This window comes from Equus caballus, chromosome 1, assembly GCF_041296265.1.
Source record: "Equus caballus isolate H_3958 breed thoroughbred chromosome 1, TB-T2T, whole genome shotgun sequence".
Lineage (NCBI taxonomy): Eukaryota > Metazoa > Chordata > Mammalia > Perissodactyla > Equidae > Equus > Equus caballus.
The window spans coordinates 89,670,534-89,691,116 of NC_091684.1; the positions used below are offsets into that span (position 1 = coordinate 89,670,534).

Genomic DNA, 20,583 nt, shown 5'->3' on the forward strand with positions numbered 1-20,583 from the left:
ATCCAGTTCCCATTTCCGTATGATAGCTTCAGATAGTTCTTGAGGGCAACCATCATTCTCCCCAAAGTCTTCTTTTCTGCAAAGTCAAAGTCCTGGATTTTTCAGTCATTCTTCAGTAAGATAATTTTGAGTTATTTTACAACCCTGTATTTTCTTGATGTATAACTAACAATCTGTATATTCATGTTCAAATCAGTACTAATGTACTATCATTTTTTTAATGGAGAAAGTGAAACTTGCTCAGATCCTCCAGCTTTATTTCATTTTATCAGTGACTCTTTATGTGTAGCATACAAAGGAATAATACCAGGTGTATTCTGCCCCATGCTATCCCTTTGTTTTGATGCTACCAAGATCACATTCAGTTTTTAAGTATTATCATACTTGGGGTTCAGATAATCAATGAAATTACCAAAGTATTTGTTAAATATGTTACTGTATATTCATAAATTGTGTAGCTGGTTTTTTGAACCTAGATGTAGGATATTCCATTTATTTCTACTAATTTTCAGTGTATTAGTTTCAGTTTGCCATCCCGTCTGCTAGGATGATTTTGGATTGTGAACTCTGCATTCCAGATGGTACCAGTAACCTCATGTCATTAGCATACTACATATGTTTTCCTTCAAATCATTAACAAAAATGCTGAAGAAGATATGGTGTCTCATTTTCAAAGATTGTTGACACTCATTCTCTTATCATGTTTTTGTAATTAACTCCTTTGGAAATATATTCAACCCACCCAACGTCCTGCTCCCCGTCATGAGGTGAGGTGCTGTGCCCTTGCAGCTTGGCAGTGGAGCTCTTCCAGGGCGCCCCTCCTGCTGACACTTCAACATGCACCTGGTTGCTCACAGACATATCCCCTACTGTCTTTCTTTAGCATCCTATCTGCTCAGCCTTGACTTGCACGTTTCTGGAAGGGGAACTCGAGGCTATAACCATCCTACATTTCAGCCATTTGTGTTTATGACCCCCATGAGAGTGTGTCTCCTTTTACACAAAAAATGGGGGAGGAGACAAGAATCAGAATGAATGTGAATTAGTACAAGAGTTGATTATGAGAACTGTGACTTACTTGGGGGCACTGTTTGAACTAAGAATTAAATAAATCTCCTGATTCCTAGATTCTCTTCAGCATCTTCCCCTCTAATGAAGGCAAAGGGAAAATCCATTCTAAACGGTTATCCTGGGACTTCTTGTATAACTTCCCTCGTGTTTGTGCTCTGCCAGGAACCTACTGCCAGCAGAGAGAGGTAGAAGCCATCATGGAAGGCGACGAGGATGACAGAGGCTGCTGCTGCTGCAAACCGGGCCACTTGCCCCACCTGTTGTCCTGCAATGCCGCCTTTAACCTCCGCTGGCTCACCTGGGAGATCACACGCACGCAGTACATCCTGGAGGGCTACAGCATCATTGACAACAACGCGGCCACCATGCTGCAGGTGTTTGACCTCCGAAGGATCCTCATCCGATTCTACATCAAGGTATTGCCCTGGGATCCATGCACCTGTCTAAGTAGTGATGCTGGGCTGGCTCAAGAGGCTCCTGAAAAACTTCATAAAGAGTTAGATTTTGAGGCTTCTCCTCAGCTTCTGAATCAGAGGCCCAGCGAGGTTTGGGAACCACTGGTTTCATGAAGAATTCTCAAGGGCTGTGGTTAGCCTAAGGTTCATACCCCAGGTCGTATTCTAAGCCTAGGCACTAAGAGGTGTCTGTTTTCTTACCTAGATCTGTTTCTTCACTTGTAACACAGCATTGAGTTGCTCGTGATGATAGTGATGATAAATTGAAACATCCTGGAAAGATTACCAAGCCTCAGTGTTTACGAGTTATCCATGTCAATTTAGATGCTCTGCCAATTTCCGCTTTAGAACTAGAATTATTTTTTTAAGCTGATGATAAAAACTCAAAAATGTAGCTAAATGATCCAATCAGGATTAACGATGACAGCCTTTTCTCCTCACTCGTGTGGGAGCGAAGGCCATATTGTTTCAGTTGCTCCGTACCCACCTCTGCCCAACCTGTGTTCAACCTCAGAAAATGTACTGGTTTGGAATAAGTCTCCTGGAGAACAAGTGTGAGACTTGCCCAAGGATGCAGCGTGATAATAGGAGCAACGGTATTTTCTAAGAGAAGGAACAGGCGAGGACAGCCGTAGCTGAACAAGTCTTTGTGGTGGCTCCTATTCTGAGGGAGCATTTTGTGTGCTGGAAGCCCTGGATGATCCTCAGAGGGGTCCACATTTTAATGACATTCTAAACGAGGAAGCTCAGCCATCTGAGACCCCAAACTCCCTTCCAGCTGAGGCTGAGACAGGTGGTTCAGCAGAAATGAGGAAATATAAAATAAAAAGATAACCTGGGTGCCTGATGTTTCAGGAGTTTCAACCAACTAAAAAGGAGGAAATTTGGAATAGCTGCTCTGAGGAGCCCCAGCATCTACAGCAATCGCTGCTAAAGTTTATAGAAAATAGAAAACAGACTGTGAAAGCCAGAAGGTTAAATAACTTCTAATTATCACAACCCAAAGTGGTTTCAGCAAGAAATGTTTGTGAAACCCTTCTCTGTGGCGGAATATTTAAAACAGATCTAACGGTTCATACTCACCACTTTTGTGTGTGCTAGAGACATGCAAAACTTTACATCCAACTCTCACACAACACTATATATGTTCTGCCTAACCTAACATAAATTGGGGAGATCAGAGAGTTGTGACCTCTTGCTTCCGTGGTGTTCCAGTAGCCATTACAAATGAGACAACGAGAAGTTTTTCAGATGGAGTCCACTCTAGGCAAACTCAGTATATCAATTGGTATTAGATTTGGCGTGGATCATGGAATAACAGTGGGACATACACACGAGGAGTATATTTCTCTCACACACACATGAAGGCTGGTATGGTAGCTCTGTTCCATGAAGTTCTCAGGGACCCAGGTTCCTTCCGGCTCCCAGGTTCGCCATTTTAAGTGTCTCCCCCATCTTAAGCTCCAGGCTTAAATGGATGGACAAAAGGACAGAGAAAATGAAGACCAAGGGCATGCACCAGCTGTTCCTTAAGAAAGATCCTAGAAGTTGTCACAGTATGCTCCTGCTGTATCATGTTGGCCAGAAAGTTGTCATATGCCAGCTTCGAGGGGGTCTGGAAAGTGTATTCTGGGCGGCCATGAACTCAGATAGAAATGCTTGTTTTTTTCATGGAAAGAGAAAACAGATGTTAAATGGCAACCAGCTCTTTCTGACACCTCCCTCAAATAGGAGAGAAAATGTCCCTTGAGTATCCCTTTTAGTTCATAGGTGGCAACAGGATGGGGTCATTGCAAGAGGGCTGGATCCAGGGCCTGACTGGTCAAGGAGACTGGCAGGCCCATGAAGCAAGTGGCCAGGAGTTTACTCTGAAGAGGATAGCTGGGGCTAGCAGTATGAGTCTAGATTGGCCAGTGGGATGAGCCCTGAAGCCACACATCTACTTGTTACCTCAAGAATAGGGCTACACTCTTTCTTTTGCCATCCAGAGCCCTCCGTTATTGTTTCTGTATGGGTTTCCACTTCCCGCTTCCTCATTTTCCTATGCATGCACATGCACACACTCTCTGTGCTTCCCATCTCTACCCCCTTTCATGGCTGCATCCTCTTCCTGCTCCTCTCTCCTTGTATTCTCTGCATGCTCCAGGCTGCCCTGGGGTCTGTGGCTGGCATTCATCTCCCCTTCCTCTGAAATCTTTTCTACTTCACCTTCTGGAAACTCCCTAAGCACAGCTACTGCACACAACAGATTCCTCTTTGGGTCTCCAGAGCTCAGTGTGATGACGTGCGTGTCAAGGTACCCAGCGCATTTTTTGGACTGAATGAACAAAGCTTCCAGATAATGTGAAATCCAGACTCCAGGCCATATAGTCTGGATGGACAAGATCCAAATTTAAGCAAGGGTCTGAGCGACCTGCTCCAGGTATTATTGGCAAGAATGGGGTTCAATACTGAACCATATCTCTGTGAATCTAGAGCTCCCCATAAATGGCCTTTCCATGGGCCAGTCATGTAGACAGAGTTGGCCCCACGTGATGGGGCCAACAGGTCACCATGAGTGGGAGAGAAGGGAGAGAGAATGGATGAGGTGCCCTCTGGATCTACCCTCTTGGCTTTTCCAGAAGCCTCGGGGGCCCCCTATCAGGACCTGCTTTTTCATGTCTCCCTCCATTGGACTGGTAATTGATATTCACATTCTTCCTCTCCTAACTCCTGGAAACGTGCCTCCCAATCCCTTGCATGTTTTCTAAAATGACAATTTGCAATCTGATAAACAAATACAGGATGATATGCAAATGGCAGAGGGCTGAGGGAAGCCCCCAGAATCTGCCAGGTAATAGGTGGCTTGTGGGAAAACAGTGGCCTTAACTCTGCTTCCTAAGAAAGGGGAGCGATGCTAACATGAGAATTTCAGGCGGGGAGGAGAGGTATGCAGTGAGATGGTTTGTTACCTAGCAGGATGCTTTTCACAATCCAGGGGCAGACTGGTGGCATCAGACTCCCCCAGAAAGCTAGACAATTACAGATGTCCATGTCCTACCCAGAAATTCGGATTCTGTGGGCCTGGGGTGTGCCCAAGTGCCAATATTTTGAAATAAACTTCCTAAGTGATGTGACACATAGCTTGAGAACCGCTACAGACATATTTGTGCTCAACAGAAACAGAATTTTCTTAACTCCAAATCAGCGCTCAGGAGGGGCTGAGATTTGGGGGCAGGTGGGGCCTGACGGTGGGTCCCTCCTGGTTAATTCACCTCTGCACCAATAGGCCTATTCAGGCGAGGCTCTCTCTGAACTCAGCACTCAGTGCCTCCTACCCTCCAGTGAGCGGCAGCTCAGAACTGCACACACCGCCCTGGTGTAGTTAGTTAAAGGAAATTTCAGGACTGGGAAGAAACAGCATTTTAGGGCAAAAACAAATGAATATTTTCTTCTTTGGCCTTGGCTACTTGGTAAACAAAATTGCCTTTGTAGCTCTGAATCGCTTCGAGTTTCAAGAGTTTGTTTCATTCTTTTATTGAACAGGCAAATTGAAAAGGAAGAAACACTTGGAATAATTCCTTTTGTCTCCTAATAAACTGGGTCAGTTTCCCCCCACCCTTTATGAATACATTTGAAATCATTTCCTTCCTGACGACTTGAGGTTTTCCCTGGTGTCTCCTCCATCTCGCCTCCATTTATTAGTGTTTAAAACCCTCTTAGCAGTCAAGAAATCAGCTTTCTGAGCAGGGCTGGTTTTCCTGCTGCCATTGTTTCTGCCCAGCTCCTTCCAAAAGGAGATGCGCTTATCGCCTGCCTTGCAGAATGAAGAGTGAAAGACCCGACACATTGGTCTGCCTGCCAGGGCCCCCTTCCTCGAGTGAGTTGTCTGATGGAATACGCTGATCTACAATTAAAATGAGAAACCAGGAGGATCCCTGCTGGAGGAGCCAGATAGGGTGAATTAATGCCGAGGACGCGCTTCCTTCGACGCGGATCAAGTTCTCCGCAGTCAATTCATTTCCACATCCTTACTTATCAGTTTTGCTTAGTATTGTATCCATTTCATCCTGACAGACTCTGAAGGATTTCACACTGCTCATTGACTATGTCTGCCTGACAGAATTTCTTGCTAAGTAAAGTGGAAATGGGTACGGTTTGCACCTAGTTGGGGTGATTGTGTGTTTTCCTGGTGAGAGGGGTAGTACTGAGTCCCGCACGCATGGGAAAGCTGAGCGTGGGGCCAGGGTTATTCTCGGACGTCTACACTGCAAGATTTTGCCAGACCTAGAGGAGGAGGTTTCAGCCTCTGGGATTCAAGGTCCTCGTTAACTATGCTGACTTCATCGGTTGAGGGGTTATTTTAACTCTTCCCTCGAAATGAATGAAGAAGTAAACGTTCGTCTTTCAATTTTTGTTTGTTATTCCTGTCTGGTACGTGATTAGAACGTATTGGGAAAAATTAGATCACATGTTTGCTAGAGCCAGATGTTCAGACAGCCCACATTTCTTTTCACCCTTCCTAACTGTCAGCTGAGGAGCTGTGCCTTTGGCCACGGTCACAGAGCCTCTTCTGCTTGTAACTTTGGACCAGGTACTTAACCTCTACCTCACAGAAGCTTTCAATTATCCTGCCAGCAAGAAGACAATAGAACACCCTCCAGATTCAGAATTTACATGTTTAAATATTAGCTGTGCCCTCCCGTGGCCACCACAGGCTCAGCTGTCTCCTGTGCCCTAATGCCACCAGCCCCTCACCCCCTGCTCCAAACCTCTCCTAGGCTGCTGTTACTGCTGCCCGCCCTGAGCCTTGAGCTTGCTGGGTAGGTAAGTCATAGATGCCAAAGATAGGGCCGTTACTCTTATTTCTTGCATATGTACCTAAGTGCTTCATAGGCATTCTCTCATTTTAAACCTCAAAACACTGATGAAAAGTGGGCATCAATAGCACTTCTGTCTTTCTAACCTCCGCTGTCAGCATCCTTTGACCTCTTCTGCCTTCCCACCCTCCTTCTCTCCTCTCTCCCTCCTCCTTTCATCGAAGGGATTTCTTAAGGCCGGCGTTGTTGTCCTGGGTGCAGTGCTACGGAAGGTGGGAGGACAAGTGAACTACTGAATTCTACTTACTGTCTGTGGACTTCACTTTGCCTCCTCCCCCATTTTGGGGTCAGGTGGACTGTGGAGCCTACTAGAGAATATGTTCAAAAGAAGGAAGGCTGCACACCATGAGCCACACATTAGCCTTCCCACTGCCCGGGCCGCCCTCGGTCCTCCCCCCAGAGAGAGGCTGAGTCAGGCATCTGTGGTGGTTTAACCCAAATCCAGAGACCATGTGTGTCTGCTGTCTGCTCACCTGCTCAAACTCCTGAAATCACCTGAAACCAGATACCTCAGCAACCTCCTTGGAGCTCCAGATTTCATATCCCAGCCAAAGGGAGGAAGAGCAGGAGGGACGGGGGAGGCTGCCTAGAAAAGTGCCTCTTTGCCGGCTCACTTTCTCAGCCTCATCCCCTAAGCCCTGTCATGCCCATTCCGCATGCGTCACTTTGGTCTTCTCACTTGGAAAGAATGTGCTTTTATAATCAGAGAAGGCCATCCTTTAAGGCTTTGGTTCTGCGGGGAACACGCGTCACTGCCTCCTTGCATCAAATGCTGCCCCTCCTTGTTGCTGTGATTTCCAGAGGAGGTGCAGAAGGAGTTCCCAGGATCCTCCCCAGCCTCGGTGGCCCTGAGGGCCACTTCCCTTTTCCTGAGAAAATGAAGATGTAGTAAAGCGTAGAAGGGACTCCCCAGTGTATACGTTCATCTCTGGCTGATGTACCCACACGAAACTTGGGTTTCCATTTTCTCTGTCACATTTTTACTTCTCCAGGCGTTTTTGAAGGGTGAATTCATCGGAAAACTACAAGATGGCCTTCAGTAAAGCTGTGACTCAGAATAAGAAAGCCCAATGGTATCATTTTCCCCAACTGGGACTCATAAGTGGAGTGTCTGATGGAGGGGAAACATGGGCTATTTTTGAACGCATCACAGATGTCCACTGTCTGGGCACCCAGCATTACGTGTGTATGTGTGTTGCAAGAGTTTTACGCCATGAGTGCTTCCCACAAGAACTAAGTTGTTTTAGTTCATTAAACACTCTTTGGCCAGGGCCCTGGAAGAGGGTCTGCCCCAATGTCTTTCAACTGCATCAGCCCAGCCCAGCATCCACAGAAGCCTGCAGTAACCCAAGAGTGCCTTTGGGCGCTTCCCTCAGAGAGGAGAGGGCTGGCTGTCACTCTTTCTCACCAGGGAAATTCTGTTCTGGTGCATTCTGTAGCATCCTGTTCTTCTCACTTCCCTACAGTGACCCTTAAAGAGACGGCACTTTAGAATGTCTCAAATGGGCTCTATGCATTAAATCTAGCAGGGACTACAAATGATACCACATGTGGGGATTTCATGTCTCATATTTCACTGATATTGATTTTTTATTTACTTTAGGAGATAGAGTAAATAAAAAGTCTTTCTGGCTTTAGAATCACTGTAAGCGCTCACAATCTTGCTTTCTCTCTGCAGAGTATAATATACTTTATGGTGACATCCCCCAAACTCCTCTCCTGGATCAAAAATGAACCACTCCTGACGTCCCTGCAGCCTTTCACCAAGTGGCATTACATTGAGCGTGACCTTGCGATGTTCAACATTAACATCGATGATGACTATGTCCCCTGTCTCCAGGGGATAACACGAGCCAGCTACTGTAATGTTTATCTAGAGTGGATTCAGTACTGTGCACAGAAAAGACAAGAGGTAGGTAAGGGAGGTGAGAGCTGGAGGCATCGAATACTTTAAAAAAACAAGGAAAATTGTAAAGTCCATGTCTTTATACTTTATGGTAGACTATAATAAAATAGAGGAGAGAAAAAGTGTATTTGGATAAATATTTATTTAACACTTAAGCAAAATTAAATTTAAGAATTCATTACCATGTCTCCAATGAAGGAGACTTGAAGGTATGTTTCTGTCTATACTGTGCCCAGGGGTCAGTGCAGTTTTAAACCTCTAGCAGGTCTTTAAAATTCTGGGAACTTCTTTGTAATTTTACTTCTTTGTAAATTTACTTTTTGAGATTTCTGTACAGAGTACATCTGTGCTGAAATCCAGAGGACTTACTGAACTTACCAAATCGTGGACGTGCAAATTCTATTTAGCAATCAGATGGTTCAAGTTTCTTCCATAGTGACTTTTCTTGTGCGTTATCGCTCACGTGCTGAGGACACTTCTGGAGATGAATGCGGCCTCTTAGAAATGAAACCAAGGACAATGACAGCTTATAAAAAGAAGAGGAGGAGGGCAGGCAAGGAGGAGGAGGAAAGGGAGGAGGAAAGGGAGGAGAAAGGGGAAGAATGGAAATGGAGCAAGACGGTTGATGGTTGACTTTGGTTGTCAGGATTTGACAAAAGCTGAATCAACATGTTATTGATGGAGACAATAGATCCAAGGTGAAGACACCCCCTCGGCAGTTGATGAAGTATCCTATGACCTGTAAAGGGCAAACCAAAGTATGACGTTAGCCCAGGTCCTTGACTTTTTCGTGAGTGCTTAAAAACAGATGGTAGGAAGAGCAGGTGGCAGAATTTGCTTTCTCCAGGTGCAACAAGGAGAATGTGTGTTGCTATCTTAACCCATGCTAAGCCTCTTCAGGTGACTGAGAGATTCAAAGAATCTGTTGATGTTGTTGGCTAGCCCCGTGATGGCTCTCCTCTTTCCTTAGTTGCTTCATAAAATCATTTCATTTTTTTTGCAGAAGACATTTTGACTTTAAATTTCTTCTGCCTTTCCCCCTGCCTCTTTTTTAAAGCTGGCTTTGGATGACCCCCTTAATTTAGTTGTTGACTGTGGACTTATGGTCAGTTCAGTGGGCTCCTCATTATAGGGAAAACACAAAACCCTCATTTGTGCGACATTCCTGTACTTCCTCTTTCCCTGTTAGGCATGCCTCTCCCCTGAGTTGGACAGTGTTAAGGTGACACTAGATAGTGTTAAGGTGGCACCAGATAGTGTTAAAATGGCACCGGATAGTGTTAAGGTGAGCATTCATTTGACTGTAAGCTCTGACCATCTTCATGACCTGAAGTGCCATATTCAAAATTCCAGGAAATTAGGCAAGGGAGCCAAATGTTAGCCCATTTTCTCTCCTAAAGTAGCTTCTCTGTTTTAATCTTTTTTTCATGTCCAACCACTAAGAAACTGCTTCAGGAAGCAGAGGGTTCCTCATCCCTCTGGTCATTTTAGTGGGGACTGGAGGACCACGATGCTGACTTAGCCTCCTAGAACTCTGCATTTATGACTCTATGTTGGTGCATGTTGGAACCCGAGTGAAAGTTAAATTAACATCCTTGCTCTTTCAGTCTTCGAAGAACCTGGACAGTGACGAGGACTCTCCTTTAGTGACTCTGTCCTTTGCCCTCTGTATCCTGGGGAGGAGAGCTCTGGGAACGGCTGCTCACAATATGGCCCTCAGGTACTGGGGGGGAACAGTTGGTACAGGCACTCTAGACGTTTGACAGATTTCTGTCAATCATTTTCTTTATTTTAAAGTTGGACTGCTTTATACTTCTTTTAGATAGTTCTTCCTATAGTAAATCATGTTAGGCCGATGAGAAGACTTTTTTGATCACTGTAATCATTTGGAGTGTTAGATTTGGAAATGGCCTTAATATGGAACAGTCAAAACCCCAAATTCTTGATATAGAACCTTCTATGTTACAAAGGTCCTTAAAGATTTGCTGGGAAGACTGAATGAAATCATGCAAATGAAGTGCCTAGCCTGGTATCTAGCAAAATTAATGCTCAATAAATGTTAGTTTCCTCACAGCAGCTCAGCTCTCATCCAGACCCTACTCTGCCCTATCTCAGTGGAGCTTTGATTAATTGGATGTCCCTTCTCCTGTTTTTTCAAACTCTCTTTCTACCAGATCTTCCCCTCTGTATGTAAATAGAGCAAGTTTCTCTTCTTAAAGGACAAAAACAAAATTAAACTCTCTCCTGGCCCTTTGACCCTCTGTCACTGGGGTCTTAACTTGCATTCACAAACAAACTCTCGAACCTTCATTCACAAATGAAACTGTGCTCACGGCCCACCGTCTCACGGCCGGTTTGCCTTCCTCTCCTGGTATTCCAGCGAAACTGATCTTATGAATTTCTCCAGTCACCTTCTCATCACCCGAATGGGAGCCATTTCACAGACTTCTCCTTTGGTATTTAGCACTGTGGACCAGGTGTTCTGAACTCTGCCTATCCATTAGAATCACGTCAATGAGTGCACATTAAATCTCCTGAGGGGCTTTTAAATATTCTGATACTCAGGACCTACCCAAGTCCAGACCAATTGCATCAGAACCTCTGTGGGTGGACCCCACAGATGTTTATAGCTGCCCAGCTTGAGAATCATATAGAACCTGGTAGCTTAACCAAGAAAGAGTTCTTCTGTCTAGACTCCCTCACTGGTTTCTCCTCTACTTGGACTTTCTTCAATATTTCTCTGTTGTATCGCTGATATGGTGCTCTGCAGAAGGAGCTCTTTTGACATTCAACTTGAGTGAGGTTTGTGTTATTTATGTATTTGTTTAACTACTCTCACAAACCCTGGCCGTTAAGTCAACAAGTCCATGAAGGCTTGTTGACTGTGTTTCCGAATGCCCTTCCTGCCAGCGATGGCTGAGTCATTACTGGTGGCAAGTTGTGGAAAGGCATCATCAATTATGTGCTGTGAACTGATCAAGGGTGAAGAGGTGTGCTTGGCACTTCTCTTCATTTCTCTCTAGAGGCGTAGCCTTGACTCACTAAGAGGGAAAGGTGAGAGAACTGAGGTAGGTAGAATTTGTGACATCAGCTACTCTCTCAGCTCCCACCTCTCACAAGTTTATGATTTTCTTTGCAGGTGAGAAAGGCTAACTGACTTACCCTTAAAGTATTGAGTTAATACCTATTATAGGAAAATACTCTGGGGAGCTGCTGCCTGGCTTTCCAGCCTCCCTCTGTCCCCCTACCTGCCTCAGCCTCATACTGGATCCGGGCAATTCCCCTCTGGTCATCTGGGACTAAATTTGCTGATTGTATGAAAGTCTAGCAGAAGGCTCATTCATAGGCTGTTCGAAACAGTGGCTCCCACGGGGAATCCTTATTAACCTGTAAACAGAGAATACTGTTTGAGAAAAGCTTCAGATTTGGACTCAAAATCACAACGTGAGTCTTCAAGTATTCATAGCATCCAGGCAGATGGTCCTTTGTGTGATCAATTTGAGATTTTTCATAAATTTCAAATTTTCTTTACAAATCACAAATAAAATGCTCCAAAGATTTCACTCTTTCAGTTCCTATCTATTTTCAAAGACTTCTTCAGTCTTGTTCTTGGGTAACTTGTTCGAATATTCCTCATCAAGGTATTTCTTGCTTAGTTGTTTTTATTTATTTTCTCCTTGATTAAGCACCATGCTTAACCAGCTGCTTTGTTAAACCTTGTTTTGATGGGATTTTCTTTGTTTCAGACAGTTTCTGATACTCAGTGTCAGCTCCACTTGTTCCAAACAGAGTGATGAGAGAAATTGGGGAGTAATACTCTTGGTGTTCTAGGGGAAGATTTGATGATCCGGGACTCATTCACTTTACCGAGGGGTCCCATACCACAGTCAAATCCTATGAGATGATTTCATTTCAATCTTTGTCTTACAAAAGGTAACTTATTTTACACACTGCCCTAAGCCAGTGGTTTCAGGGTCTAAAGTCCTTGAAGTTCTGACTTAGTTGGATATGTTGTGGGGAGTGACAAGGGACACATGCAAAGGGGAGGCTGGAGCCTGACAGAGCCCCCACCTTGGCTTCAACCCAGCAGCTGTGCTCTACATTTCTTATAAAGCTGGTTCCACAGCTCAAAATTTTTAAACCTAATTTATGTAGATATAGTCAGATTGCTCTCCAAAAAAGCCGGCCCACTTTGTACTCTCACCAAGAGTTTTGCCATACCCTCACTAATACTGGGTATTCAGTCTTTTTACATTTTTCTGGTTTCATGGGTGAAAACGAGTGAAAAATGATCTCATTCTTATTTGAATTTGCATTTCTGTTATTAATAGTGAGGGTAGGAACCTTTTTACGTATTTATCAGTCACATATTTTTTCTGTGAATTGTCTGTCCATTTATATGCTTTACCCATTTTTATTAGGTACTTACTGATTTTGAGGAGCTATTCTCATATTAAGATATTACTATGTGTTAAAAATATTTTCTATCAAGGTGCATTTGTCTTTTATTTTTATCTATGACATCTTTTTTAAATTTTGTCTTATGATTTATGGATTTTGTGTTTTTCTTTAAAATGTTTCTGCAGCTCCAGGATATAAAAGTATTAGACCCTATTTTCTTCTGTTACTTCTATAGTTTTATTTCTTTAGCTTTTGAATCTTGACAGATCTTGGGATTTGATTTTACTCCCCTTATTAGCTACCTTGTTACTGTTTCATGGATTCTGTAAGAGGACATGAGACTCCTGGGTCAGAGACAAATGACTTTATTTCTCAAAGCACAGCAGCAGGATGAGCATCGGCATATTTGTATCAGTTCCCCTTGCCCCCAACCCCGTGAGGGTGATGCAGAGCACCCATGCTCCATTACAGGAAAGACCACTGAGCTCAGGGAACCAGCCACTTTATAGCAAAGAGAGATGTTACTTCATTCCTCAAGGATGTTCGCCCTGAGAAATGGCCTGGGCCTTGCATTCTTAGCTCTCCCAGTAGGACATGTTGGAGAATGAGATCTAAAGAGTATTGGCTCCCAACAAATCCACATAGAATATACTTTCATACACAGTGGGAGATAGGGATCCAATTTTTTCCCCAAATAGATAGCTGACAGTCCAACAGTGTTTGCTAAGTAGCTCATTAGTTATTTAGTCAATTAGTTAGTTAAAATCATCACTGGCTTGAAATACCATATACTATGTTTCCATGTGTAAGTGGTGTGCTTCTGGCTTTAGTCTTCTGTTAAAGTGATCAATTTCTCTATTCTTGCAACAAAACCATACTATTTGGTTTACTAGAGTGATCTATCATTTTGAAATCTGATAAGCCCAGTCCTGTCTTTACTTTTTTCTTGTCTCTTATAGTTTTGTGGTGGGGTGCTATTCTTGCTCATTTTCTCCTCAGGTGAAATTTAGAATCACATTTTATTAGAACCTCTGTTGGAATTTTGATTGAGATTATACAGAATTTACAAATTAACATGAGGAAAACATAAACATCATTCAATAATATGGTGTATCTTTGTAACCACTCAGTGTTTTTAAATGTCTTTTAGTAAAATTTTATCATTTTTTGGAGATTTGCAATCTCTTAATGGATTTATCTCTCGGTATTTTATAGTTTTATTGTGCTTATGAACAGAATTTTTTTTCCATCATATTTTCTAATTGGTTACTGCTAGTATACAGAAAGTGTTTTTTTTTTTTTTTAATTGATCTTATTCTGGGTTCCTGTACTAAACTCCATTATAAACATAGTCTTTCAGTAATTCTCTTTGATTTTCTGGTGGAAAGACATATTTGAAAATAATGACAATTTTGATTTTTTTCTTTCCAAAATTTATGCTCAATTCTTTTCATATTATCTTCGCTATGACCTCTAATGCAATGTTGGAGGTGGGCATCTGTGTTAGGTCCCTATTGCTGCTTTGACAAATTACCACAAACTTGGTAGCTTAAAGCAACACAAATTTATTATCTTATAGTTCTGGAGGTCAGAAGTCCAAAATGGGTTTCCCTAGGCTACGATCAGGTTGTCCTCAGGGCTGTGTTCCTTCTGTGGGCTCTGAAGGGGAATCCATTGCCTGTTCTAGAAGCTGCCTACGTTCCCCTGGCCCCTTCCTCCGTCTTCAGAGCCAGCAGTGTAGCATCTTCAAATCTCTCTCTGACTCAAACTCTACCTCTCCTGCTTGCTTCTTTCACTTAAGGACCCTTGTGATGACATTGGGCTCACCCAGATAATCCAGGATAATCTTTCCATCTCAAAATTCTCAATTTAATCACGTATGCAGAATTTCTTTTGCCACATAAGGTAACGTATTCACAGTTTCCAGGAATTAGGACATAGACATCTTTGAGGGGCCATTATTCTGCCTATCACAACATCCTTGCCTTAATCCAGATGTTAATGGGAACAAGCGATATTTTAGCATTATAAGGTTTGTTTTAGGTTCCTATGAGACCATTTTTATCAAGTCAGGGAGTTTCCTTCTCTTCCTAGCTTGCTAAACCTTTTATCAGGAAAGGATGCTGAATTCTTTTAAAATTTATGGGTACACGTTCAGATGATATTCTTCTCCTTGAATCTATTAATGTAGTGGGTTACATTAATATATTTCCTCATGCTGAAACATCCTTGCAATTCTGAGACAGAGTTGGTCATGATATAGTATTCTTTTTATACAATGGTGGGTTCAATTTGCTAATATTTTATTTGGTGTGGTTATAGCTAAGTTCAAAGTATGAGTGGCTCATGATGTGTGTGTGTGTGTGTGTGCGCACGTGCACTCTATCCTTGTATAATTTTGAAATCAGGAGTATGCCCTTAGGTGTACTTTATGAGGCCCAACATGTCATTCTCACATATTTAAAGTTAAAGAGTAACAGATGATTTCTGAACACTGACTCCCCAGGTAAGTCTTATACAGCGGCCTAGCAAAGTCACAAGCTCTGCTTCATTTGATGGATTTGTTGGGGAAATATTTTGACTTTACAATAGTGACATAACTCTGATGGACAATTCTTAAGACAGAAAAATATGTGCATGCAAAATTAGGGAGGATGAATAAATTGAGAATCATCTTAAATGATAATCTGAATGTAGGTGGGCGAAAGAGTATAAAAAAGTCTTAAAATAAAATGTCGATATTTTTGGAGCTAGAATGGGTTAATGTGGATGTGACAAGCAACACTGATAATTTTTTTAATTTGGAGTTTGGGGCGTATCTCCTTTGGAGAACTGTGTCTCCTACTGAATAAAGGCATACAGATATGAAGGGATTTTTTTTTTTTTTAAAGATTTTATTTTTTCCTTTTTCTCCCCAAAGCCCCCCGGTACATAGTTGTGTATTCTTCGTTGTGGGTCCTTCTAGTTGTGGCATGTGGGATGCTGCCTCAGTGTGGTTTGATGAGCAGTGCCATGTCTGCGCCCAGGATTCGAACTAACGAAACACTGGGCCGCCTGCAGCGGAGCGCGCGAACTTAACCACTCGGCCACAGGGCCAGCCCCTGAAGGGATGTTTTAATAGGAAGTCAAAATGGTGTCACTGACTCCAGAGGCCAAGAGAAGCCTTAATTGCTGTCTTTAAGTTCGTGAAAGGTGATGAGTAGATCCTGGCTGATGGTCCATTTATAGAGGTAAAAGGTGAGAAGATGGCTGCATTTTACGGCAGCAACGTGTTTCCTTGAAGAAGAAATTTTACTGACTGTTGGAGTAGACTAGGCTTCCAAGAGGATAGAAAATGTCAAGATAAATGTAACCTTGAAAAATGATAGGCAAACAAGCCAGCCATAGATGTGCTATGCCAGGCCCTGTGCGGGAGGCTGACAGGGAGAGCCCTGACATTTGACCTTGTGGCAGGAGGTCACTGCTGTGGTCTGAGGTCACATCTACCACTTACCCACCCCTCTCACCCACAGTGGACTGAGGAAGATAGTGCTCTTTAGAAATGCAGGACATAGCTCGGTGTCTCCTCCCAATCTTCTGTTGGAGATGAGGCCCCAAACTAGGGCCAGATGTCATACTGGATCATCTTGCAGAAGAGATTAAGGTCCACTTGCAAGACTGGGGCTGAAAACTCAGAAATCAGAATCTAGAACAAAAACAGACAAAGTAAACATGATGCGAGATCCTGACCTAGGAGATTAAAGTGAGGCATCAAGGTAAATTCCGAATCTTGGAGCATGGGGAAAATATGTAAGTTTAAAGCAGAGAAAAAAATGTTTAACCTAGAAGAAGGAGCAAGAATTTCTGGGAGCTTCAATTGTAACACCGTGTGGGAAAGTCTTCTCCTACCCTGGCCTGGTGTCCATGTTCCCAGCTCCCTTGCTTCTCTGAAATGTCTGAATACTTCTAGAAGACATCCAGGTTCTCTTGTCCCCTGAGCCCCAAACCTCATTGCTCCTCAGAATTACCTGGGCAGCTTGATAAGAATATAGACCCCAGGCCCCATCACAAACCGCCAACTTAAGAGTCTCTGGGAATTGAGCCTGGAAATCTATTTTTCATTTTGAACAAGCTGCCAGGTGATTGGTTCCTCTGCAGCCAACCTGACACTGGTCCTCAGGGTGGCCTTAGGAAGGTTTCCGCACTAGATAATAGCAGTTGATCCCATCGATATGGAGGCTCAGAAGCATAGAACTGTTGGGCCTTATAACACGATGAGGTCAAATGTATTTTTAAAAAGCTCCTCACCAAATCTTACCTTTTAATTATTTCTTGCTTGGGAATTATGATTTCACAATTTATTTGGGATTTATTTGAAAACATATCACTGAAATCCTTCAGCCACATGATTGCTTTCTAATGATTATATGAGATTCTGCAGTATAAACATCCTTCATTTATATCCAAAGCTTGTATTGCCTGTGCAAACCAGTTCAAGGTGAAAATAAAAATAACAGTAGCAGTGAACATTTACGATATGCTCACTCTGTACTGGGGACAGTGCTAAGTGCTTTACATGAGCTGATGCATTTTGTCCTCTCTCGAGGCATGGGAGAAGATAAGGCAGGTATTAATGGCTCTCTTTTACTGCTGGAAAACTCGAAGCACAGAGAAGTGATCTGTGCAATGTTTCACCATGGCAGAGTCATGCCAGACTCCAGAGTCCTGCTTAGCAAGCCCCTCACCCAGCCTCCACGTACCCCTGGACATGCTTGATCCTAAGGAGGGACACAGAAAGAAATAGGTGATACTGAGGACAAGACACTTGCCCGAGTATCAGAGCCAAGATTGAAGCTTAGGTTTGGAGCTTCTGGCTCTCATCTCTGCAGCTCTGCTGGGTCATATGCTGCCTCTCTGTGTGGTGCCAGAACTCTAAAACCAAGTAAAGTATCTTGGAGCTACATGGGGGACACCGCTGCTTTCTTTCCGAGTGCTCTTCACCAGGTAGCAGAGAGCTGGGACCCAAACCAGGTTTGATTTTCAAGCCACTAGGGTAACTTCCTGGACAAAGAGGGCATGAAAGAATGATAAACACGCTGTCAATTCAGGATGTGGGCTGAGTATTTACAGCAATTTAGACACTGGAAAATTACTGGCGATCGACCTCAGCAAGGTGAGGTGGGGGTGAGTTCAAGAACTCCTAGTATCTTGACTGTATGGCTCCACTGAAGCCTTTAAGCAGTTAGTTCATTCCGACCGACCTCTGAGCTGGCCTTTAAGAACATGGCTCCAGTTCCACGTCTTAAAGCAACTCTGCTTCCTATAGAGGAAAGTAGGCGGGAGGCAGCCCTGAGTTTGCTCCAATGCTTCTTCAGTGTGACATGAGATACTGCATATTTGTTCCCACCTGTCTCATCCTGGTTCTCAACTCTTTCCGGCCTGTTTCCTCTTATATGAAAGGGTTATCATGATATATCTTGTATAGGCATCCACAACCATGAGATGAACTGATGGAATGGAAAACACTTAGTAGTCCACAAACCACCAGACAAATGCACAGCATCGTCCTTCTCTGCCTCACTTCTAGTTGCTCAGAGGTGGTGCTGGTGACCTGGACCTTGTTTTTGTTTGGGGAACTTTAGCAGGAGAGTGTGGTCAAGAGTGATGGAATTGACCGTGAAACCAGTGCGTAGTTGCAGGATTCCACAGAGAGGAATAAAGCGAGTGTGAAGCATGGTGCTCCTCCCGAAGAGGGGATGCTCTCTGAGCCAGGATACGGACTTAGGTAACAAGCACATACTGTCTCTGTATCTCCGTTACCAATTAGCAAACACGGGAAACCCCGCCTGCGAATCACACTGAATTGCTTGCATATGTTCTACGAGCGCACCATTTATGGCAATACGCTGCAACAGAAGGTCCTTCGCAATGCCGATCTGTAAACACATGGTGTATGGGCCTGTTTGGAAATTAACTAAAGTGAATAAATCTGTCATTATTATGGAGTGCCCATTGGGAGTCTTGCAGAAACTATCTCAGCGTTAAAGTTGTTTCCCTCTGAATCATCAGATTCATTAAAGCTGTATCCAAGATAATGGCCCCATTGTCCAAAACTTAAAATCTGTGTCCTCCAATGGCACTCTTATTTTTATGAAAGAGCAGGGTTTCTCAGCAGAGGCACTATTAACATTTGGGCTGCATGGTTCTGTGTTGTCGGGGGCTGTCCTGTGCCTTGTAGCAGCAGCCCTGCCTGGCTTCTCCCCACTAGATCCCAGTAGCACTGCCACACTATCCTCAGTTGTCACACCCAGGAATGTCTCCAGACATTGCCAAACATCCCCCGGGGGCCAAAATTGCACCAGTTGAGAATCAGTGAGAGGGGGTGCTGGTGATAACTGGGCTGAACTGGTCAGTAATTTTGAACCAAAGAAAGGCTTAGAGGGGATCTCTGGCTCGAATAGAGCTCTGAGGACTCCTCTGTGGATAAAGAAAACTGAGACACAAGAGAGGGAAGACGACTGTGCTTCAACTGGGCATCCTCAAATTGTCGTTGCTGTGAAAGGTGATGGGTGGGGATACTGAAATGGCCTGGACCTGTTGAAGCATCGGCCTGGGGCAAACCGTGAGCTGGAGTATCGGCAGTGGCCAGCTCTGCAAGTAACAGCCAAAGCCAGAAAGCGCCCATTTCCAGGAAGGTTGTGAAGAACTGCTCTTAAGTACTGACGGGCTCAGCCTCTCATCTGTGTGCATCACCAGCGGTTACGTCATTGTATAATAGGAAACTGGGTGGGGAACCAGAAAGACAACAAGAACAGGAGTTAGTACTGTCAGAGGATCACTGAGACCCAGCTTTATGGTTGTCGGTGTCTGCTGGAGGTGCAGAGTCACTCTGAAGCCGAGGCTGGAATATTCTTTCCAACACACACATGCAGATGTGTGTACACACAAACGTGCACACATGCACACTCAGCTCCAAAGGCAAGACCGTTACTCAAGTCCTGACTCTCTGGAACAAGGACTGAGCCCTGCAGAAGAGGGGCAGGGGGCTAACAAGGCAGGCGTGCAGACGTGGCCCCCTCGAACGGACTGGAGTGGAGGGCAGAGCGATAGAATTGTTCTTGGGTTGAGTGGTGCAGTGTCACAGCCTGAGCGATACAGACCAGCCTTTTCCAGTTAAAAAGAAAACGCACGCAAGTACCCACTACTCATCATCATACTAGACGGTAATATTTTCATGCTATTTTTGTTTATTAAATTTTAAGCACCTGTGTGGTGCCATGTAAGCTCATCCATATCCTGACACCACAGTCTTAGGGTTTCTGTGTGGATCTGCTTCTCTAACAATGATTACACACGTGTCAGGTTTCTTCTGGGGCCTGCCCTGCCCTGTCCCCTACGTAATCCCACACAACTGGACACGACTGTGCCTTCACTGCTGATGGCCTGGCTGACAGACTATGATGGATGGGAGGAGAGGACCTGGCTGGGGGTGAGGGAGGGAGCAGGGGGCCGAGTAGTGGCTGTTTTAGTCCCCATCAAGGCCAACCTCGACTGACTCAGATGGGACACTATTTCCCCACTCCAGCTGTTGGCCTGGGGGTAGGAGCCTGTCATCTCTCAGCAGAGTCTTAAAAAGACAAAGCCCTGTGAAGCTCCAAATCCGAAATGTGCTGCAGGTGTCCTGCAGACCCCTGCTGTCTCCCCTCAGCGGCCTCCCCAGCTTGACACATCCCTCTGCCTTCCTTGTCTTCATCCCCTCGAGGATAAAACGCTGGTAATGAAACACCTTCCTCTTCAGATGCCTTTACCTTTGAGGTGCTGGGGAGAATACCCCCAATCTTGGGATTCTGATGCAGGCTTTGTTTTCCACATTGAGAATCATTTTAATGGAACGGCATTAAGTGTCACAATG

At 44.1% G+C, this 20,583-nt stretch overlaps 2 protein-coding genes across 5 annotated transcripts in view; one reads left to right on the forward strand and one right to left on the reverse strand.

Annotated features, from left to right (window-relative positions):
- PCNX2 (pecanex 2) overlaps nt 1-20,583 on the forward strand; it is a 281,728-nt gene that overhangs the window by 243,988 nt on the left and 17,157 nt on the right. For both annotated transcript variants that reach the window (XR_011437820.1, XM_001493597.5), the window contains exons 26-28: nt 1,234-1,487; nt 8,064-8,297; nt 9,899-10,011. Coding sequence is in view for 1 of the 2 variants with exons in the window: in XM_001493597.5 (XP_001493647.2) it covers nt 1,234-1,487; nt 8,064-8,297; nt 9,899-10,011 (601 nt within the window). In the remaining variant the exon portion in view is untranslated. The remainder of the gene's footprint in view (nt 1-1,233; nt 1,488-8,063; nt 8,298-9,898; nt 10,012-20,583) is intronic.
- Nucleotides 15,603-20,583, reverse strand: part of NTPCR (nucleoside-triphosphatase, cancer-related) — a 66,472-nt gene continuing 61,491 nt past the window's right edge. For all 3 annotated transcript variants that reach the window (XM_070264600.1, XM_023647480.2, XM_070264573.1), the window contains one exon: nt 15,603-16,377. The gene's annotated coding sequence lies outside the window, so the exon portion shown is untranslated. The remainder of the gene's footprint in view (nt 16,378-20,583) is intronic.